Source organism: Chanodichthys erythropterus, chromosome 3 (assembly GCF_024489055.1).
Source record: "Chanodichthys erythropterus isolate Z2021 chromosome 3, ASM2448905v1, whole genome shotgun sequence".
In the NCBI taxonomy this organism is placed as follows: domain Eukaryota; kingdom Metazoa; phylum Chordata; class Actinopteri; order Cypriniformes; family Xenocyprididae; genus Chanodichthys; species Chanodichthys erythropterus.
In genome coordinates this window covers 10,418,438-10,442,179 of record NC_090223.1, presented here as the reverse complement: position 1 = coordinate 10,442,179, position 23,742 = coordinate 10,418,438, and the positions used below count along the sequence as shown (strand labels likewise).

The 23,742-nt window shown below is 36.6% G+C and overlaps 2 protein-coding genes and 1 pseudogene across 9 annotated transcripts; 1 reads left to right on the top strand and 2 right to left on the bottom strand.

Annotated features, from left to right (window-relative positions):
- Nucleotides 1–23,742, bottom strand: part of LOC137003093 (uncharacterized) — a 243,826-nt pseudogene that overhangs the window by 112,806 nt on the left and 107,278 nt on the right.
- On the top strand, nt 722–17,741 carry LOC137017042 (endoplasmic reticulum metallopeptidase 1-like). 7 transcript variants are annotated; one of them, XM_067380942.1, is made up of 17 exons: nt 726–1,205; nt 1,812–2,107; nt 3,987–4,114; nt 4,244–4,349; nt 5,700–5,846; nt 6,113–6,205; nt 8,087–8,278; nt 8,522–8,742; nt 10,444–10,618; nt 11,167–11,217; nt 11,316–11,506; nt 11,703–11,855; nt 12,437–12,612; nt 13,193–13,308; nt 15,355–15,518; nt 15,601–16,501; nt 17,643–17,741. In XM_067380942.1, the coding sequence occupies exons 1-16, from the start codon at nt 931–933 to the stop codon at nt 15,775–15,777; spliced, it is 2,661 nt and encodes an 886-aa protein (XP_067237043.1). In that variant the 5' UTR covers nt 726–930; the 3' UTR covers nt 15,778–16,501; nt 17,643–17,741. The 7 variants fall into 7 exon arrangements, with proteins under 7 accessions (XP_067237047.1, XP_067237048.1, XP_067237049.1 ...); XM_067380944.1 differs by lacking the exon at nt 8,522–8,742 and having other exon boundaries at nt 725–1,205; nt 10,544–10,618; XM_067380943.1 differs by lacking the exon at nt 11,167–11,217 and having other exon boundaries at nt 727–1,205; nt 17,643–17,740.
- Nucleotides 17,924–22,650, bottom strand: LOC137017066 (serine protease 30-like). 2 transcript variants are annotated; one of them, XM_067380992.1, is made up of 5 exons: nt 22,563–22,650; nt 20,512–20,532; nt 20,259–20,424; nt 20,104–20,184; nt 17,924–18,684 (listed from the first exon to the last, which is right to left on the bottom strand). In XM_067380992.1, exons 1-4 carry the CDS (start codon nt 22,618–22,620, stop codon nt 20,145–20,147), a joined length of 285 nt encoding a protein of 94 aa, XP_067237093.1. In that variant the 5' UTR covers nt 22,621–22,650; the 3' UTR covers nt 17,924–18,684; nt 20,104–20,144. The 2 variants fall into 2 exon arrangements, with proteins under 2 accessions (XP_067237093.1, XP_067237094.1); XM_067380993.1 differs by having other exon boundaries at nt 20,104–20,167.

The following is a 23,742-nucleotide window of genomic DNA, read 5'->3' as shown; positions in this document are numbered from 1 at the left end:
GGAGCCTGTCCCTAGCGGCCAGTCGACGAATCGCAGTTTAAGTTACTTCCGTATTGGCTTTAGGGAATTTAGGGACCGTCTCTAAAGTTACATCCGAAATTGGTATGCATGATTCTAACTTCAATAACATTTGAAGGAAATAATTTACAGTCATAAAACCAACTGTAAAGTGTTCATCTACATGTCAGCTATGATGCACATCTTTTATATTTTTGATATTAAAATAAACTGTCAAATCATGTGTAAAAATGGCTATTTTTCACTACTGCCATAATTGCCATAATTTAAAGCTCAATAATTATAGTCATTTTATGACTGTAAATTATTCCCTTCAGATGTTATTGAGCTTTAAATTATGGCATATTTATGTATGAGCGCATATACAGTAATGCAAAATAGCCGTTTTTACACATGATTTGACCATTAATTTTAATAAATATCAAAAATATAAAAGATGTGCATCAGAGCTGACATGCAGATGAACACTTTACAGTTGGTTTTATAACTGTAAATTATTTCCTTCAAATGTTATTGAAGTTAGAATCATGCATACCAATTTCGGATGTAACTTTAGAGACGGTCCCTAAATTTGCAAATATCAAACATCTAACGTCAAACCAACTTTATGCCAGTTTTTGACGATACATTTTTTTTTGTAGCTATTTCATTTTGAATGCATGTGTTAAACTTTAACCTGCAGAAATCCTGATAGTGTCGTCTGACCTGTTTGAACACACCCAAAGGTGCTCAGAAACTCCACCTTCCTGCAACACTTACCAGGAAGAGACTTTCATTTGTCCTTTCTAGTGACACTCGTGTCTCAACAAAAGCTATAAAGAATCAGCGATTATTCGAGAATGAGAAAAAAACTTTCAAGAGGGATTTTTTATATACATTAATTTCTGAAAAGGCAGCAGATCTAAGAACATAATGAGCAATTCAGCGATTATACTGATCAGTGAGAGAGACTCTACAGTCAGAAACAGATCCCAACACAACCAGCAGAAGCAGCCGGACAGTAGTTGCAACGAGAAGGGGCTCCAGAGTCACAATCACAAGCTGGAACTGAGCGCTGGGATGCTGCGGGAGAGATCTGTTGTCATTCTGCTGCTTGGGTTCATGTGTCTGGTGAGGATTCTGGTTCTGATCTCAGTCCAGCAGCTCAGCAGCAGCAGCACAGGACACTTCGACACTCTCCGGGCCAGGTACGCTTTGCCATAGTAGAATCATGCTGTCAGGTGGGATTACTATGATACTTTGATGTTTACTGTTTTATTGCATGATTTTCATATAGTATTTAAATGTCACTTCAAGAATACTATGGTAATACCATGGTAAATCACCATAATGCAATGGTTAAAAAAAAAAAATATTACAGTGTTTTTATATTATTTCATGATTGTGAAAGACCCTGGAAAAAAAAAAATATGATTAACAATAAAAAATGCACTATTATTTAATATTATCAAATATAATTGTAATATTAAATATTATTAAAGGTCACATGAAGGTTAATATTTTTACATATCACTGCTATTTTTACATATCCTTCTGCAAATATCTCTACAACTGATGCTTAAAGTTGCCATTAAATGAAAATATGTGTTTCTAAATGAATGCTGTTTATCTTATTGTGAATGTTTCATACATCCACATTCAATGAAACTATTTGGCTTCTCGGATAGGAACAAAATCTAACCAAAACTTCATAATCTATATAGATAAATAACAGTAGAATACAAACAGTATGAAAGCCATATCAGCACATTTGAGTTCACATACGTATGTAAAGTTGTGTCGTGTTCTTTCAGGAAGCATTTGGAGCGGATCACCAGCGTCGGGCCCAGGACCATTGGAAGCCCGGAGAACGAGATCACCACGGTCAACTACCTGCTGGATCAGATCGAGCAGATCCGGTCTGAGAGCGAAACCGGACCACATTCCATAACGGTGGACGTCCAGCGGCCCACAGGCTCATTCAGCATCAATGGCTTCATCAGCTACTACGACCGTGTGACCAACATCGCCGTCAAACTACAGCCGAAGACGAGCGCGCAGCACTTCATGCTCGCAAACTGCCACTTTGATTCGGTGGCCAACAGCCCGGGTACGTTTCTGCAACATTTAATCAACGTTTCGCAAGAGAACCTGCTTTCCTTTCATATCACTCAGGAGACATTGTTGAGTTTATAAGTGTGACGAGCAGAGCGGGCGAGTGTCGTGAGGGAACGGCGAGTGATAACGAGCTTCAGCTGCGAGTTGCACCGGCCTCGAGTCTCTCACGGAGGAGCTCTGGAAGCTCGTTATCACTCGCGTCAACAGCCTCACGCCGTTCCCTCACGGCACTCGCCCGCTCTGCTCGTCACAATAAGCTTTAATGAGTTTGTGCTTCCTTCTTAATTTTCTTTCAGAGATCTCGGTTATGTCTCATTTCAGTTTTATTTAAGGTTCAGGGTGAAACTGTTTTGGTGCTCTTTGTGTGCACCTCAGTTCAAGTGAAGCAGTTTTGTTCACAAAATTGACCCTTCGTAAAGAAGAAAGATTGCTGTAGCGCCTCAACTCAAGCGGATAGTGAACCGATCATCTCTTCCTGCTAGTTTATTTATAGCATCAAATAAACATGAATGAACATCAGAAGGAATGTTGTTTAAAACGTGGAAAGACGTCAGTATACACCATTTTTCAAGTCCAACATGGTTAATCTTCTAATTCCTGACTGCTTTGTCGGACAAAATGGCGGATTCTGCGTTATGATTGGTTAGATCGCTTGTCAATCAAACTCCCGGCAAAGGGTCAATTGATCCGATCTTCTTTTCCACTGTACTAGTTACATAATACTAAACATTGAATGAACACCAAAAGGATGTTGAAAGTTACAGTACAGCTTGTCGAAATCCGTATCATGTCACATGTAATCGCTCAATGAATGTTTCAACAGCGGAAATATTTCATTAAAACAGCTTAGTAAACATCACATTTACCTCAGAAAAGCCGTCAATGTCCAAAAACGCATTAGTCAGCTAGAAAAATGAACTGAGCAGCATTTTGCTAAATATATAGGATACATTACATTTCATATTTATTCTAATTTTACTTAACGTTTTCTTCTTCAATATTTAATGTTTGAATAAATCTGTTTAATCAGCCACCATTTAAATTTTTATATTGAAAAAAACTAACAGAAAAGTTTTTTGGGTTTTTTTATGTAATTAAAACAAGTTAATGTCATTAAAATGTATTAGTATAATGTTATTAATTAATTTTAAGCTTTAATATTATAATTAGCCTATGTACCAACTGGAGTTAAATACAGCATAATTTGAGAGATATTTTTTCTTTGAGGTAATTTTTCATTTTTTTAGTATTGAATCGAAGTTAATTAAATCGAAATCGAATCCAATTTTGAAATTTGTGTCAATGCCCAGCCTATAGTGTCATTAAATATGTTTTTTTTGTTGTTATTGTTGTTTGTTTTTTTTTTTTTAAGCAAATGTTGTCTTTTCCCATTATTTTGTTGTCAGAGTGCACCAGAATGCTTTGTTTACATTTTAAAATCATAAAAATTTCTCCTAGGGGAGGATGTCTCCAGACCCTACTACAACAATTTAGTTCGTAAACATGTCACCTTTTTTACTTCTTGTGAGATTGCAGGTCTGGTGTGTGTGTTTGTGTGTGTGAGAGAGAGAGTTTTAGTGATCTGGTCAGATGATGTCTGCATGCAAAAGATGGATATGTATGAGTGTTTAATAGGCAGTTGGGGTTTGAGACAGTACGTTATTTAGTTTGAGTTTCACAACAGTGTTGTTGTTCTGTTGTGTTTGGATTGATGTCGAATCCCAGTCATTTATGAATGATTTGGGATTTAGTTTTAGGACTAAGTTTGATTTTTCTTTTCTTTGAATCATGTCTCTAGATTTGTGTGCGTACTCTAATGTATCAGTAATAATGGCAGGTACTGTGTGATCAATAACGTGTGTGTGTTTTAGGAGCCAGTGATGACGCCGTCAGCTGTTCAGTGATGTTGGAGGTTTTGCATTCTCTGGCGAATCTCTCCACGCCTCTCAAACACGGCGTCATCTTCCTGTTCAACGGGGCCGAGGAGAACAACCTGCAGGTGAGAGGTCACGGCACAGCTGACCTTTGACCTCAGCAAGCATGTGATTATCTCAGTGAAATGTGTTCAGATGGTTTGATGTGAATTGCTTACAACATCAATCATGGACTCACACATTCTCACTCTCAGGCGAGTCACGGCTTCATTACCCAGCATCCCTGGGCTCAGCAGGTGCGAGCGTTTGTCAACCTGGAGGCAGCAGGAGTGGGAGGGAAAGAGTTGGTGTTTCAGACAGGTAAATTGCATCATGAAAATATTTCTGCCATTTTTAATTTTTCGAATTCGTCCTAGAAGGTTTGTGTAATTTTCACCAAAATTGGATCACATAATTTTCAGACAGTGCTGGCAAAAGTTACTAAAAGATTTTTAATAAACTTAACCATTCTCGAAAAACGCACAAATGATTTTGATGAAGATCAAGGCAAATTGTACGCGAGGCTCTGTCTCCGCAATGCTTTAGCGTCTTGAGACAGTTTTGGTCCATGTCGTCACAAGCATGAAATGAGGCTACATGCAGCATTTGGCCACAGCACCACCTACTGTTCAGGAGTACAGGAGTGCATATAATTCTGAAAGGTTTGCCCGAAAAACATAAAAGTGGTCTCATTAGATTCGGGGTGACATGCAGAGTTGAATGATATCTTATTTTCCCATATTGGCCATTTTGGGTGTTGCCCATTTTAAATTTGTAGTAAAATGCTGTATTGTCCTATGTCCATAGATTCCTGAATCCTTGCAGAGTCCAATGATACCAAACATGATACATTTTGCATTATGGTTTGTCCAATATTGTGATTTAGCTTTTAAAAAACATTCCCGAAACCAACATTGAGATGAAACCAAATATTGTGGGTTGAAGGTAGTAGTGGCAAAAAAGTCAGGTGCGAGTCATTTTTATGTGCTCATAAACGAAATGAGTTATTTTCACCAAATTTGACGCACTTATTTATGGGGATCTCTGAGTAAAAAAAAAAAAAAATGGTGGGACTATAATTGAACAAAACATGAAATTGGCTCTAACTACAGGATTTCAAAATAAACATGCAGTGTCTTTGTCTCAGTTGATATCATAGTTCATCATGACATCGCTGTATCTTGAAAAACATGGCCAGCATTTTTACTGCAAAATGGCAAAAAAGATCCAAAGCTGTAACTCTGCAATGGTTTTGCATACTGACATCAAACTCATGATAAAACATCAATTTGGTGACAGTGCCACCTTTAGATTTAATGTGACAAACAATTAAATCATATAAAAATTGACTGTATTTGTAGTTTCAACCATTTTGCCATGTCATGATTGTTTTGCTTCTCATTTTGTCTGTTTTGCATAGCACCTAAAATTGCTGCTCACAGCTATATTTTTTATCATACCTATTTGAGTTACCCATTTTAATCTAGTGAAACTCTAAGTTTCTATAAATTGAAAAGATATTATCCTACATGGAGCCTTGGAATCAGAATTGCTGTTCAAAACCCAGATGTGTCTGTTCACATTCACTGCCGTGACATGGAAAAAACAGTGTGATCGTGTGAGTAAACGATGAATGAGTGAGCCGCAGATGTGTTCGTGTGTGTATCTCAGGTCCAGAGAACCCGTGGCTGGTCCAGGCGTACGCCCGAGCCGCCGTCCACCCATTCGCCTCAGTGGTCGGTCAGGAGATTTTCCAGAGTGGACTCATTCCCTCAGACACGGACTTCCGCATCTACAGGGACTTTGGGAATATTCCTGGTATGTGATACACACTGTAAAAAATCTGAAATCTGAAAAAACACGGCAGCTGTGGTTGCCAAAACTTTACTGAACAACAAAACAGTATTAACAAGTATTACAGATTAAACTTAAACTTATAGTAAATCATATTTAATTAAGTGGTGTATTGTTAATATAAAAGGAAAAGTTAATGGTAATGATTAAGTCAGGAGTGTTTACTGAGACTGTCAGATTCACATCATGTTAAAGACTTTTTGCAAATTTTCTTCCATCTCATTCTGCAGGAATTGATCTTGCGTTCATAGAGAACGGTTACATCTATCATACTAAATATGACACTCCGGAGCGAATCCCCACTGACTCCATCCAGAGAGCAGGTGAGACACAAGATTCCTGATCCACAGGCTCATTTGAAGATGTTAGGAAATAAAGCATCTGCTTCAGAGAGAGTCTGAAAATGAAGTTCGGAGCTGCTGTTATGTTCAAGACCTGAGACAAGCTGCATCCCTGTCATTACACACAAACACACACACACACTTCGCTGTGTGTGTTATTTCTCAGATAAGACATCTCACACACAGAGCTTTGACCAGATCAGCAGGCAGACAGAATGAATCCAAGACGGACGCTGTTTTTAAGAGGGTCTTTATGAATAGAAATACGTCTTAAGGCAAATTAGTGTGAGAACGTAATCCCATAAAAGCACCAATGGGAGTGGAAAGTTCTGCCGATCTATTGGCGACGCACAAAATAAAGAACACAGATGCAGCCGGATCATTTTCATAATGACCAACGCAATCTACCAAGAGCAGCCCAATTTACGTCTGCTTTAAGATGTGCTTTTTTGGGTGGTAAATAATGACGCAAAACCAGCAAATTTGACTAGCATAAACCTTAGTAAATCACCTTGTGTGGCGGAGGCTGTTGGTAAATTTGGCCCTTAACTTGTGCAAAAGTTGTTCATGTCAGTTAGTAAACTGACCAATCTTTACATGTTACTGATTAAGAGCTTCTTTGTCAGATATATAACAGCTTTCTTTATATGATGAGATTTATTTCTTTGTGTGTGTATGTCTCTTTTTCTGTGCCATAACATTTATCTTTGACTGTTGTATTGCTTTTATAAAACTGCAGCAATATGTGATGAAAGATGCGGATGTTCAGTGAGTATTTACATTTATTAATAAAAATATTAAGTAAGCAATGCATTAGCCTTGCATTAGGCAGATTTTGACCAATAAGCAAACAGATTCTCGTATTCATCTGATGTGTTTGTTTGCATAACTTCTTTTAAACTTTTTCCAATCAGAATGTAGATCCAGTGCTGTGTTTTATTATATATTATATAAATTATTTGTGGATCACATGTCACCGCTGCTCTAATACATGAGTTTGAATTGAAAATTGAATTTACCTCGGCATAGTTAAATAATTAGAGTTCAGTACAAGGAAATGACATACAGTGAGTCTAAAACACCATTGTTTCCTCCTTCTTATGTAAATTTGAACTGTTAAATGTGGTTAAAGTTACCATCGTTTCTTACTGTATTCACAGAGACAAGATCAGTCATTATTTTCATTTTTAAACACTTGCAGTCTGTATAATTCATAAACACAACTTCATTCTTTATAAATCTCTCCAACAGTGTGTAATGTTAGCTTTAGCCCCGTTAGCCACACATAGGCTACTATCAAACTTATTCAGAATCAAATGTAAACATCCAAATAAATACTATACTTACATGATCTGATATGCTGCATGACGAACACTTTGTAAAGATCCATTTTGAGGGTTATATTAGCTGTGTGAACTTTGTTTATGCACTGTATTATAGAGTCGCGAGTTCGGGGACGGGGAGCACGAGCATTTAAAGAGTTGCAAGCTTGGGGCAGGAAGCGTGAGGATTTAAAGGGGAAGCACTCTGAATCTGCGCATTTTTAATGATGCCCCAAAATAGGCAGTTAAAAAATTGAATAATAAAAAATCTATGGGGTATTTTGAGCTGAAACTTCACAGACACATTCAGGGGACACCTTAGACTTATATTACATCTTGTGAAAATGGTTCTGGGGCACCTTTAATGTGTGTCAAAAGACTCATATTTAACAGACTGTAAAAGTTTAGAGTTTAAACCTCTCGTGTGTTTTAGCACATTAAACCTGAAGTGTGTGGACAGATGGTGTTTTATATGAACAGATACTGTATTTGTATTAGTTGTTTTGAGAATGATGGACTTCCTGTTTATCTCTTTCACAAGGCGACAACATCCTGTCTGTACTCAAGCACCTGGTGATGTCAGATGAACTGGCGGATTCCTCGCAGTATCGCCATGGTAACATGGTGTTCTTCGACCTGCTTGGAATGATGGTGGTGGTGTATACCGCTCGCGTCGGGACCATCATCAACTGCACAGTGGCCATCGCCACGGTGATCTGCCTGTGTAAGAAATGTATGTTAACCAGCAATGTGGGTACGCACTGGTCACATGACCAGATATCGGCCTGTTTGTTTATTTTCATGTTATCATTGAATGGTTTTAATCAGATGTTACATTAATGGGCACTTTCCTGGGAACATTTTTGATTTTCTATCAAATATCAGAAGGCTTATCTAATTGCTATGTGTTTATAATATTGATATTCAGCACCTCTGTGACACACGCATGATTTGACGTGTCAGCTGTTCTTTGCAGGTGTCCTTTACAAGTGTAATCTGGTTTATGCGGTGTGTGTGGTCATCTTTAGCTGGCTCGTGACTCTGGTGACAGTTCTTATTGTGGCTCTGATCGTCACTCTGACGGGTCGCTCCATGTTCTGGTACACTCACTTCTACGCCGCCGTCTGCCTGTACGGCTCCGCCGCCGCCGGCACGATTGTACTAATCCACACACTGACCAAGGACATATTCTACAGGGTGAGTGATGGGACAAAACACACATTACTGACACATGTTAGCAGAAACACTCTTCTATGATTTCAGCTGACTAAAGTCACAGATCTGATGTCACACTTCAACGACTCTGGTTCCTATATGTAAACCTACACACATTTCATCAGCTTTATTTCATCAAATAATTGCTTTATGCCTAATCAGTAGTACAAGTATTCCATTTAGTCTCTTAGTTAATATGAGCTCATCAAAACCGCATGCATAGCAATATGAAGAGAGTGTGTTGGTTCGCTGTCATGGATTTGCAGTATTACATTATTTGTCAAATGTTGTGTGTTTGTATAGTTAAACTTTAAATTCCAGATTAGTTATTAGAATATATCCAGGTCACACAAAATTAGCAGTTCATTCTGTTAATTTTTGATGGATTTCACATCACAGGTTTTTTATTTCACAAATACACTATCATTCTAACGTTTGGGGTCGGTAGGATTTTTTTCATGTTTTTCAAGAAAGTCTCTTCTGCTCATTTATTTGATTGAAAATACAGTAAAAATAGTGAAATATTATTACAATGTAAAATAGCTGTTTTCGATATGAATATATAGTAAAGTGTAATTTATTCCTGTGATCAAAGCTGAATTTTCAGCATCATTACTCCAGTCTTCAGTGTCACATGATCCTTCAGAAATCATTCTAATATGCTGATTTGCTGCTCAAGAAACATTTCTGATTATTATCAATGTTAATATAACCGTTAATATGTTAAAATGGTTAAAGTTACCATCGTTTCTTACTGTATTCACGGAGACAAGACTGTCGTTATTTTCATCTTTTAAACACTTGCAGTCTCTATAATTCATAAACACAACTTCATTCTTTATAAATCTCTCCAACAGTGTGTAATGTTAGCTTTAGCCACGTTAGCCACAGCATAGGCTACTATCAAACTCATTCAGAATCAATTGTAAACATCCAAATAAATGCCATACTTACACGATTAGACATGCTGCATGATGAACACTTTGTAAAGATCCATTTTGAGGGTTATATTAGCTGTGTGAACTTTGTTTATGCAATGTATTATAGAGTCGCAAGCTTGGGGGATGGGAAGCGCAAGCATTTAAAGGGGCCGCACGCTGAATCTGCACATTTATAATGATGCCCCAAAATAGGCAGTTAAAAAATTTAATAATAAAAAATCTGTGGGGTATTTTGAGGTGAAACTTCACAGACACATTCAGGGGACACCTTAGACTTATAATACATCTTGTGAAAAATGGTTCTGGGGCACCTTATAGTGTTATCTGACATAATTAAGATTATTTTTTTCTGACACAGTTTAACTCTGAGGTCTTGTCATATTTTATTACCATGTATTTAAACTATAGTGAATAAACTGAATTAATGAATGAAATGTTCAGGGTTCAAACTTTTCCTGAGTTTAAAAACTTTACGCTCCAGTTTAAATAAATTCAGTATTTATTCATTTCTGTTGTAAAGATAAATAGTTATTAATTTAGTTAATTTAGCAGCTGGCGCAAGCTGTTAGTAAATCTGTCTCTAAGCATCCCTAAGCAAGCCAGAGGTGACAGTGGCCATATAGTAAGTATGGTTATTAAAGTAATGATCCTGATATTGCTATGCAATGTCACAGTATGTTTATAAGGGAAGCAAATCAGCTGAACTCTCTCTCTCTCTCTGTCTCTGTGTGTGTGTGTCCAGAGTGCGAGTCGTGTGTATCTGGCTGAGCTCTTCTTCGATGTCAGTCTGCTGTTGTGGTGTTTTTTGCTGCTCATCCTCACAATGTGCGGCTTTTGTTCAGCATATGTGCCCATGATGATGGTGGTGTTCCCGCTCATCAGCAAACTGCTGCTCAGAAAGCACTTCAGAGCCAGAGGTCAGAGGTCACGCCAAACACCTGATTCACATTCACTCCTCCCGTCTCCACTAGTGGACTGTTATGAGTACTGTAAAACATTGTGTGCTTTCATTATTCCTCTGAGATGTTGCTGATTTGGTGTATTTATTTGAGCCAGGTTTTTTTTACAGCTATCATGGTTACTTAAGATATTAATTATGATATTTCTGTGCTATTTTAAGTGCTATACAAATTTGAAGTGATTTTTTTTTCTCTTTTTTTCAGGTTTATAGATTTATAGTGTGTAGAAAAAATTATATGCTTTCATCATAATATAAAGTAAATATTTTTTAAGGTAATATTCCAGTAACTTGCTTTGGCTCCAGTGCAGTGTCCATTTAAAAGCCAACTACTTAATTCTGGATTGTTCTGGTGCCATGACCCGAGTCCAGCTTAGAGCAGGCAGTTCGAACAGGAAGGACTACATATAGCAAAACAATTTTTAAAAATATTTGTATTAAAACTGGACAATTTTTTTTTATATAATTGTGTATTAAAACTGGACTTTTATTTTGACACCCTCTTAGGATGTTTCAGGTGTCTGGTCAGCAGTAGTTTAGCTCAAGATGGGGTCAAAGGTTAGAAATCAGCACTCTGATGTTTAAATGAGGTCATTTATGATCTAGTGACGCATCGTTTGAGCTGATGGTTATTTGTGTTATGTGTGTGTGTGCAGGAGCGTCTCTGCAGTACTCCGTCCTGTACCTGACGGGTCTTGCCGTGCCGTACGTCCACATCATGTTCCTCATCTGGGTGGTTTTTGAGGTCTTTACACCTATCCAGGGCCGCAGCGGAACCGGAATCCCACCTGATGTCGTCCTGGCATTAATTGTTACCCTGGCAACCGTGATTCTGTCTACCTATTTTGTGAGTCATACAGTAAATTCAAATTTAAACATTCAAACATTCTAATTTAAACATTCTAATTTTAACATTCTAATTCAAATTCAAAATAAAACAAAACAACTAGAGATTAAATCATCTTATTATAATATATTATTTTGAATTTAATAAGATTCTTATTCCACTTATTGTCTGTCTCTCTGCTTGTCTCTCTCTCCAGTTGCATGTCATCTATCTGTCCCGCAGTACAAAGCACATCTTGGCAGGTCTGGGGTCAGTGTTCACAGTGATGTTTGTTCTGGTCTGCTGTGGTCTGTTCTTCCCGTATTCTGCCGACCCATCCAGCCCGCGACCCAAACGCATCTTTGTCCAGGTACTCCCGTCACTGATCTGTGTTTTTAGAGCTGGGTTTTTTGTAAAAAAAAAAAAAAAGGTAATTGCTTTACAATAAGGTGTTATTAATATGACAAATGTTCATGTTCAAGTTAGTTCACAATGCATTAACTTATGATAACAAATAAATTTTTTTATCTTAATAATGTAATAGTAAATGATGAGGTTAACATTAAGATTTATAAATGCTATAAACGCTTATAAATGCTTTTTAAAAAAAAAGACAAACAAAATAAGATTAAAACTTGAAATTAAAATGAAACAGAAAATATAAATATCTTAATTTCAAAATACTAAACACTGTAAAAGTCAATTATACCAAAAATATCCTTGGTTTAGAGGAATAATCCAGGATAAATCCTTGTTTAAATGGTGTTTACTGTAATGAACTTCTAGCCTGATTCAAGCAGATGCTTTAAGAGCCACAAATATGAAGCTAATATTTTATATTAATACACTTTAGATTAATTTTTCAGTAAAATGTGTCTAAATCCAGTGAATCGATGAAATAATCCATTCATGATTGTATGAGTTGTGAGTTCATCCTTCATCTGTTTCCAGCACACCACACGCCGGTTCCACGCGCTGAACGGATCGCTGCAGAGCTCCGACTCGGGCTTATGTATCAGCAGTGTGGATTACACCGACATGCAGCACATCACTCCTCATATCCCACAGATCAACGACAGCATCCGCTGGGACTGTCAGGACCATCTGCCATACTGCGGCTCCTCAAGGTTCCTTACACTACAGGTGTCCTAACTACACGCGATGTGATAAGATTCCAGCGACAAGCAGGTTGTGTGTCCACACTAGATGTAATGCGACCACGAGATGCGATAAAAGCAATCAATACGCTCCCAGCCAATCAGAAGAGCATGTGGGCGGAGTTTTCTCTGTAAGCACTGCACTCGCAACCAAGTCAATCAAAACCCCAGCCAATCAGAAGAGCATGTGGGTGGGTGGTCACAATGAAATGGATAAGTGCATAATCAATCAAATTCATAAATATTACACCATTTAAACATTATTTTAAGTACATACTGAGTGACTTTTGCCATACTTTCTGTTGTTCCAGCCACAACATCCCCAAAAAATAGAAACGCTTCTAAAATAAAATCATTGCACGTCGCTGTCGTGGCTGGTCAGGACAAAAATACAGATTTGTAAAAGATACCTTTTATCACACCGCGGAGTCGGTCACGTGTAGATAGGACATGTTGTGATGGTCAAGTTCCTGGTCAAATGAGTATATCATGATGGAGGATTGCATGATGGGTTCAGCTGCCAGAGGGACGTCTTTCTTCATTGTTTCAGGAAGAGCTGGTATCTTCCGGCTCCTGAAGTCTCTCCTGAAGCTCCGCTGGAGTTCCGGCTCTTATCCAGACAGGAGACTGAATGGGGAACTGTTAAAATGACCTTTGAGGTCAAAGGTGAGATTTCAGCCTTTATCATGATCCTAATGGGAATGATGTCTGCTGGATGTTTGTTAAAATTAATAGTGACTGTTGATAACTTCATCCTTCAAAGCCAATTTTTTAATTATAAAACTGCTTTTATATTTTTATTCTGTTTCTATGGAAACCGATATCAGCATGTGAGCACATGGCTTATAGATCCAGAAAACTAAGATAAAGATCATCTTTTCTTCATAAGTATTTATTATGTGTCCTTAACATTCAGCTTAGTAATTATGTGTATTCTTAACTACATTTTAAAAATAAATATGAATATATGAATACATCTATATGTGGTGCTAAAACTGATGTATCAGACCTTGCTAGCTGCCAGTTATCAGCAATATTAGCAAAAATGTCATTTCCGCAACACGTCTTTACCGCAGCATATCTATCTGTCTGTACAGACATTTATCGCATTCAATATAATCCAGTCATTAGTTCAGAGTCACAAACACACTCTCTTGTGTTTATTAATCATGAATAATTTCCACATATTTAACCCTTGTGCGGTCTTCGTTTGGGGACTGCTCTCGTGGTCTTCGGGGTCTCTGAAGACCCCGGCAACAAAATGCAATTTTGTAACAATAAAATATATATTTTAAAAACCAATGTAATTTTACTCTGTTTATTAATGTTTTTACTCAACATTTGTACAGTTTTTGGAGGATTTGTTATATCTTTTAAATTTATATAAATAAATTAAAAAATATTTTTTAAATAGGTTTTTATGCAAAAGCAGCTTTTCATGTAAAATTCACTTTAGAAAAAGCCCAGATTTCTAACTTTGATTCATGTGGATAACATGGATAATTTGACATGGTTTAGTGTAAGATTTTTGCCCATCTTTTGGAAAATGCAGTTATAAAAGTAAAAAAATATCATTTTTACCAGTAGATGGCTGTAAAGCTCCACTATATGCTATGTGCTATTTGAATGACTGAAAAATTTTTGCAAGTTTTTTTCAGTTGGATTCATATCTAAATGTTATGAAATCACAATTATAACAATAAAAATTACTTTTTGTCAAAGTTTAGCAATAATATAATTCAATAATATCATCAATAATGTAACCCAAAGAGACCCCACTTAGAAACTGGACAAAATCCATTCTCAAAATCAGAAACAACGCACAACACACATAGACAGAAATGAAGTGGCACACTTCCAAAACTGCAAAAAACATCCTCAATACAAAATAAACATGCTCACACACTTGCGCGCACACACAAAAATAAAAATTATTTATTTTATTATTTTTATTATAAAATTATTATTGAAAAACTGATTTTGCGCTGCACAAAAAATGCTAAACTTTGACAAAGTAGCTTTTATTGTTATAAATGTGATTTCAGAACATTTAGATATGAATCCAACTGAAAAAACACTTTTGAAAAGACATCTTTCAGTCATTCAAATAGCACATAGCAAATAGTGGAGCTTTACAGCCATCTACTGGTAAAAGTGATAGTTTTTTTACTTTTAAAACTGCATTTTTCAAAAGATGGGCAAAAATCTTACACTAAACCATGTCAATTTATCCATGTTATCCACATGAATGAAAGTTAGAAATCTGAGCCTTTTATAAAGTGAATTTTACATAAAAAGCTGTTCATGCATAAAAACCTATTTCAAAAAATATTTTTTAATTTATTTATATAAATTTAAAAGATATCAGGAATCCTCCAAAAACTGCACAAATGTTGAGAAAAAACATTAATAAACAAAGTAAAATTATTTTTAAAAAATATATTATATTGTTACAAAATTACATTCTGTTGCCCGGGGTCTCCAGAGCCCCCGAAGACCACGAAAGAAACAATATTTTTTACACTAACATAAAAACAAGATATCACTCCAACTTTTTTTTTTATTTGTAGATCTAAAAATTGTTAACCACCGTACAAAGTCTCATGCCATTTGGACAAAGAGAAAAAAAATTTTTATTTGAGCAAACATCATTTGCGGGTCAAAAAGACCCCGAAGGCCGTACAGGGGTTAAAGTCTGTTGTTCTCTCTCAGGTCCGAGTCTCATGTCTCTGCGCATGCGTCCTCAAGCCGGCGCGTCTCTGAGCAGCTGGTCATTCGGTGACAAAACGCCACAGTTCAACCTCAGCGGAGGGTATTTCATATCGTACTCTCGCGGTCTTGACGCTCCGGCCTGGAGCTTCTGGTTTGAGATCCAGGTGGGTTTGAGCTCAAGAACCACATATTTAACTTGAGGAAAGCATTTATTGTGCGAGTTCATTTGTGTTTTCTCATCTTCAGCCACCCAAGTCCTCAGATGCGTCTCCTGACGAGGGCTTGATCTCTCTGGCTGTCTCAGCTCATTATTTCTCCGGTTCAGACCGGCACTCGGAGCAGCTGGAGTCATTACTGAAGAGATTCCCTGCCTGGGTGTTCCCGTCCTCATGGATCAGCACTTATCACATGTACAGATACTGAGGGCCACTTGCTTGAAGGCCCTGATCTCTCTCTCTCTCACACACACACACACACACACACACACACACGCCTAGAGGGCCCTGACCAGTTCCTCACTGCTGCAGCGTCATGGGAAAATAAAGGTTTATAATAACAGATGTGATTCAGCGACCAATGATAGATTTATATCATGACTTTACTAGAAAATTTTGCACGATAAACAACATAAAATAGTACGTTTTTTACATTTCAGTCTTGTTTTTAAAACATTAAAATTAAACATTAAAATCATTGCACTGATGGACAGACGGTGCTGCCTTTGGAAAACATCTGAACACAGAATAACACTTATTAATTTAATATTATTATATTCATCTTAGTATGTCCATGTATTCAGAGAAATTTTATAGTTTAGGCCAGATGTTTTCAAAGCAAAAACAAAGTGAAATTGTAAAATTGTGATATATAAAGTGTGTATTTACAGATGACGGTAATTTGTGTCAATAAACAAGCATATTGTTAATTACTGACACTCATTTTAATAAAAATATTTTAGTTTTAGTTTTCATGACTCTTTCTGACACAATTAAAGCTTCTCTCACCTGAAGATCCTTTTCCGCAGCATGAAACACATGGTCCTGACTGTGAACATGGGAAATCTTGCAAAATCTCTCGAGACTTCAGAATAAACATGACGGACGATATGCAGGAAGAAATTGTATTGACAGTCTTTGCAATGATTTTGGTATGTTTTACAAGACACTTTGTATAAATACTCATGCTGTTGCCACAAATCGTCAAGCTGATCCTCCATCTCTGCTGTAGAAATCCATTTAAAGGTGCCATAGAATGGAAAATTGAATTTACCTTGGCATAGTTGAATAACAAGAGTTCAGTACATGGAAAAGACATACAGTGAGTCTCAAACTCCATTGTTTCCTCCTTCTTATGTAAATCTCATTTGTTTAAAAGACCTCCGAAGAACAGGCGAGTCTCAACATAACACCGACTGTTACGTAACAGTCGGGATCATTAATATGTACGCCCCCAATATTTGCATATACCAGCTCATGTTCAAGGCATTAGACAAGGGCAGAACGTCTGGATGTGCACAGCTGAATCATCAGACTAGGTAAGCAAGCAAGAACAACAGCGAAAAAATGGCAGATGGAGCAATAATAACTGACATGATATCATGATATTTTTAGTGATATTTGTAAATTGTCTTTCTAAATGTTTCGTTAGCATGTTGCTAATGTACTGTTAAATGTGGTTAAAGTTACCATCGTTTCTTACTGTATTCACGGAGACAAGAGTCGTCGCTATTTTCATTTTTAAACACTTGCAGTCTGTATAATTCATAAACACAACTTCATTCTTTATAAATCTCTCCAACAGTGTGTAATGTTAGCTTTAGCCATGAAGCACTATCAAACTCATTCAGAATCAAATGTAAACATCCAAATAAATACTGTACTCGCATGAACCGATGCATGCATGCAGTATGCATGATGAACATTTTGTAAAGATCCATTTTGAGGGTTATATTAGCTGTGTGAACTTTGTTTATGCTGTTTAAGGCAGTCGCGAGCTCGGGGGCGGGGAGCGCGAGCATTTAAAGGGGCTGCAGCCTGAATTGGTGCATAGTTAATGATGCCCCAAAATAGGCAGTTAAAAAAATTTATTAAAAAAAAAAATCTATGGGGTATTTTGAGCTGAAACTTCACAGACACATTAAGGGGACACCTTAGACTTATATTACACCTTGTGAAAACATGTTCTATGGCACCTTTAACTTTGTGTTGTGCCATGACTGCATTTGTTATGCTTCGGTCAGCTCGCTTTCTGATTGGATATTGTTTCATTTCACGTCATAATCTCCATAGCATCAACTCCAGTTTGGATCTGATCCAGCCTCTTATGAAGACTTCAGATAACCCAACACATGAAGAGAAGACCCCCAACATGCGAGGATGCAAACTCTGGATCAACATGCACCAATGCTACAATTTTCTATATATCCTAATCATTAGTTAACAAACATTATTTCAACAAGCTCATTGTTTCTGCTTCAAATTAATAGCAAAAATAACTCAATTATATTAAAAAATATAAATACAAAAATTAACGCAATAATATTAAGACAGTATGGAGAGAGAGAGAGAGAACAAGTGAACATTTCCCAAGTCAGTTCCTTCTTTTGTGTTTATTCTGTTTAGACTGTGTGACTACCACATGGTAATAGATTAAAGATAATTACATTTACAACCACCAGTGGCCATGATCACAGTGCAGAGCTCCAGACACTATATCCATTATGCTGGTTATCAGACATATAAACAGAAATAATCAGTATCATTATAAAAAGAATAGTGGTCCATCTCTGATATTTATGCAAACATCCAGAAGCATGCTGAACTTCATTAGTGTATGTTCTTATAATGTCAATAAGAGAGCTTTTCATGAATCATACATTTTTAAAAAGATAAAGAATAAATGGCAAAAATTACAATATAACTGGGTTTTTCTTATATTATGACAGCATGTACAACACAACCGTCCTCTACATTACTGTACAAACTATCTTCAGGAAGCAAGATAGAGGGAGAGGGTGAAAGGAATGATGGAGAACATGAGAGAAAGGGAAAATAAGAGGAGGTTGGGCACACTTCCGAAGTAAGAGTTGGATGTTAGAGTTGGAGTTTTAGTTGTATTTGGAGTTGGAGTTGATTGTTGAATGTCAGTTTTGAATTCAACAAACCCAGGTGGGTTGCTGCCCATGTAGGGCACGATCCATTCTTGGAACTGTGAGACTCTGGCGAACACAGTGGGATATTTGGGGTCAGCACATCTCTTACCAAAACTCACAATGCCGGACTGAATCCACAGGGAATTTTTCTTACTGACCATTGGACCTCCAGAGTCTCCCTGTATTGACAAACATTCAGCATTTATATCTCTGACAATATACAGTGAACAGCTGTTATAGACATAAGTATGCAATAGTGTAGCCCAGTGGTAAAAGTATGCCGGCTGTGTGTGCATTTTTTTTTTTTTTTTGAGGCCAGCATTCTTTTTTTCAATTGTTTGCAGTGGGAACACTGAGCGTTTTTCTTTCGTCAAAAATTTTGTGAAAAATGGTCAACTTTATGTAAAACCAAGTGTACTTCCTTAAAAAGTGAAACCAAAACATTTTGATCGCCCCCTGGTGGCTGGCTGCAGTAAAGGTCCCCATCCTCTCCGTGTAAACCAGTGGTTCTTACTTTCAACTTAAAATTTCCTAATGATTTACTCACCCTCATGTCATACAAGATGCTCATGTCTTTCTTTCTTTAGTGGAAAAGAAATGAAGGTTTTTAATGAAAACATTCCAGGATTTTTCTCCATATAGTGGACTTCACTGGAGCCCAAACGGTTGAAGATCAAAATTACAGTTTACAGCAATCCCAGATGAGAAATAAGGGTCTTATCTAGAAAAACCATGAATGAGCGTCTCTCTCATCTCATTACTCACAACTGAGGTGCCCTTGAGCCCTTGACCTAACCCCCAATCACTCCCCAGGCGCCGCAGCAAAAATAGGTGCCCACTGCTCTGGGTGTGTGTTGACAGTGTGTGTTTGAGTATGGGACACTATACTTGGCTACACGTCATGTCACTTTCACTTCATATCATCCCCACGTTCTTGTAGTGTGAGTGATGCAACAACAATGGTGATCAACTATGATATCAGAAACTATGAGACAGTTTGATCATTATTGCTTTATACTATAGAAATATATTTAAATCTAAGTAAGGGGCCTTTGCACTATACTTAACATCATTATATATTTTATATACCACCAGTTTTCTGCTGAACAGACATGGATAGCCTTTTTTTTCTGCACATATGACTTGAACAGCGAGCATGAGCATCTCTCGTGTGAAATCGTGCTGGAAAATGTTTGTTTTTTCTTGATTTTTTTCTTGATTTTGTGGATCTTATTGGTGTTGTGTTGTGTAGCATGAGTGTTGCTAAGACAAGATGACGACAGATGACAAGAAAACACCATGCCAGTTCATGTAGTCATGTAGCAGGTGGTAATCAGTCTTACTTTTCATATTTAAATTAGACAAAACTATGTTTTTATTTAACTGACTAAATTTTAAGGCCAGTCCAAGCAGTTTATGCAATCGGCCACAGATGTAGTATCAAAAGCAGGCGTAGTGTACAAGTTTATGATCAGTGGAGTAAAGACTGGGCTTAATTAAGCAACTAGGTTGGCAGTGAAAAGTTTGCAGGTGACCAAAATTGGTTTTGCAAATTGATTTGCATTAAAAAGTGTTAAAATGAATGACTGATGTCTTACCTGACATGCACTTTTTCCTCCCTGATTTAACAATCAGTACATCAGTGTGTCAGGCACACCAAAACTGTTAACAGAGAAAGTCTGCTTTAATGTCACTATTATCATAATCTTACTATTATCTACAAATGTATCTTGAGCTTTAATTAACTTCATACTCCTGGAAGCAGTGAGCTGCAGATAAAACCCAGTCTTTGGTGATCAGAGTCCCGCCGCAGTTATGGCCAAAGCCGATGACATGAATGCTGACTTGCCACGGCCAAGACCCTGCTGTCGCATCCTCTCCTCCAACAATCCTGTTGCTGAGAGGGGCTCGACCACAAACTGATGATGAGAAAGAAAGATATAAGATTTCACTATTTAAAATGACTCACAGACATAGAGGAAACATTCTGAGTTTTATTAACTTACCATCTAACTGGCCGAGCGAACCTGTGTGGGTAGAAAAAGACAAAGTAAGTAGAGAAGTATGTGGAAAGAGCTGATGAACTGGTTTGTGTAGATCACAATCACCGTTTCGCCTGTTACATCAGCGCTGGCATATACTGATATGAAAACAACTAAATCTTTCTCTGAAAAAATGGTGTTAATGGATTTTTAAATCAAGTATTCTAAAATAGAAGCAAATAAAGTATGAGAGTAGTCATACAATATACATGTGTCTTATTGGTATTTGTGTAGATATGTGATGTGATCTGGGAAAACCTGTCGGATGTTCTGATGGAACGTTATCAGGAAAGCCAAAAAAAGTTTGTTAAAATTGAGTTTTCATTACATTATTATTCTATAACATCTTGTCTATCATCTCTGAAAATATCTTGGCAAAATTTGCTTGTTTATTGGAGAAAAATAGCAAGCTGAAAAAAGACTGAAAAGACTTTCATTAACACACCCGGTGGAGGTGAAGAAAAAAAAAAAAAATCAGCTATAGCTTTCCCTCTCTTAACACTACAAAGACAGTCCACCTATCAAAATAAACCACATAATATGTAGAATTAATGTGTATCAATGCACTTTGTAAACTACGGCACACAAAGTTTTTTCTAATATGTTAATCGTGAGAAGGCGGAGCATGAGAACGACGGAGTAAAGCAACCATAGCTGTTGGTTCAACTGTTGGTTCAACGAGTTCCGTCCCATTCAGACTTCGTTAACCTTGTTTAAGAGGTACTGAAATTTTACAAGCCGATGGTGGCCATGTTTTTTGAGATACTCGAATGTCGTGGCGAATCATCAAGGCAACTTGGACAAAGACAGTGCGTGCCAATTTTCAAGTCAATCGGACTAACAGTTGCGTAGTTATAGCTGTTTTTATGTTTTATTCATATTATAGCACCATATTATAGCATATTATAGCGAGGTGAATCGCTACAGATTTTTTGTGTGACCACAAAAAGAGCTTGTAAATAAGCATTAAAAGTTTGGTGAAAATATCTCATTGCGTTCATTTTAGTGAAAGTGGCTACTTAGAACATTTTGCCGTTTGAGAGAGCGTGAATCACCGATCAAAATTCTTTCAACAACTGTTTGCCCTGAGGCTCTCTAGATGATGCAGGTCAAGTTGAGTAAATTCATGGTGGAAATTAAATTGGAAATATACATTTTCTTCGACTTGAGCCAAGGATTCCAATGGTATAAGTCTTGAGTCAATGACAAATGGTCTAGGAGTTATGAGCAGTTTCGCATTGTTGGCCAGTCCAGGTATCTGAGTAGCGGGCAAGATTACTACCATCTGACAAAGTTTCAAGTCTCTAGGCCTTATGGTTTGGTCTGCTTGATCAGTTTTATGCCAGAATAAAAATAATTAAAATATGGGTTTCAACACTACATGCTTGAGCCAATTATTTAAACCAATACAACACCCTTCAGTCTCACTATCTATTTTGAAATTAACATCATGATAATCATAAATCTGGTTTTGGCTCAAATAAGAATTAATAAATACATTTATCGAGCATTTATAACATGTGAATTAAAAATGTCTCACTATTTGGCAATTTTTTCTTTAGTCACCCTTTTATTCATGCAGTTATAACTGCCTATTAATCATTTATAATGCATTTGTAAATGCATTATTACTCATTAATGAACACCTTTATAAATGCTTTACAAAGGGAACCATAATGTACAGTGTTACCTTTTTAACAAATCAAAACAATCTTTTAGCTTCTTTAAAGTCACACAACTGCATCTGATTCTCGAGATCCCCATTTAACCCCTTTATTAAAATACATAAATTATGAATTTGTAAAGAAATTCATTCAGATGCAGAATTTATCTACAGAAACCATTTCAAGCATTAGTCTAAACAATAAGTCATTAGATATAAATGTTTCTACAATAATGAGAAACAAAAATTGTCAAATTTTTACAAAGTTTCTTAGGAATTGAATTGAAAAATATTAAATTTAAATCTAATTTGGTCATTTTATAGACTTTCTTACCGGTTACCTAGATCTTACCTGTTATGTAGAGAAGTATGATTCCGGCAACATTCAGAGCTGTGTTAAACTTCATCATTAGTATTCTGGTCTGTGACCTGACTGCCGTTTCCTTGACTGTCAGGTTTCTAATGAGATGTGAAGCAAGTACCACTGCATTTATCAAGAGTCCTTTGCACCCTCCTCACTGTTACGTTCATCTCTGACTCATGCATGTTTGGAAACATCTTCAGCAGATGTGGATGGAATGTGTCCCCACCACTTTCTGCTAAAGCTGATTTCAAAAATTGATGTGGTGGGAATGCAAACTTTTTAAATAAAATAAATTGTAGAAAGCATGTACAACATAGGAAAAAAAATTTTTAGACATCATGAAATACACAAATCGCCACTTTGTAATTATATGTTGCTATCTGCATTCTGAGCAGTTCTGAGATAGAGCTTCAGTGATTTTGCATTCCATATAGACAATTTAATGGGGAAAAAAATTTCTTTCATGCATGAAATGGCAGGGACCATATATGCATTCTAAATTTACAATAACAAAATCCTCACAAAATTTGTAAATAGGGATTTTTGGAACAGGTTAAATGGAATTATAAAAGTTCTATCTTGCAAAACATTATTTGAAGCAATATTTTTCAAGACTTCGAGACAAAGTTTACTTATTTGTTTTAAAACAAAATTAATGTTTTAACAATGCGTTGACATGTATGAGAAAGTTAAATGTAATGCTTTCTATGAAATTTATTTCATATTTTAGGATAAATAACTTTTCTTGATCAAGTTAAGCATAAAAGGCAGTGCTAAATATCGCATCCAGTGCAGATGTTAGTTTTACGTAGGAATATGGTGGGTAATTAAACACATTATTGCAGGACCAATTAGTTTTAAGTTTCTTTTTGTAGCTACTGTAATACATTTTAGTTTTCTAAATAAAGAGTACCAAAAATGTACACAACTTTACAAAAAAATAAAGTTGTCAGAATAAATGTGTGAATAACTCAATTTTGACAAAAATGTCAGATAGAACCTTATTATTTCAAGTTGACAAAATACACTTTTACTGGTGTGATCGAAGTGTTGAAGTTCCTACCAAATCTATCATTCACAGACATACACATTTAATCCACAATATAGCAGGAGTATACGGAGTCTTATAAAGATCCACTGAGGAAAGTTGCAGAAGAACCCATGTGCA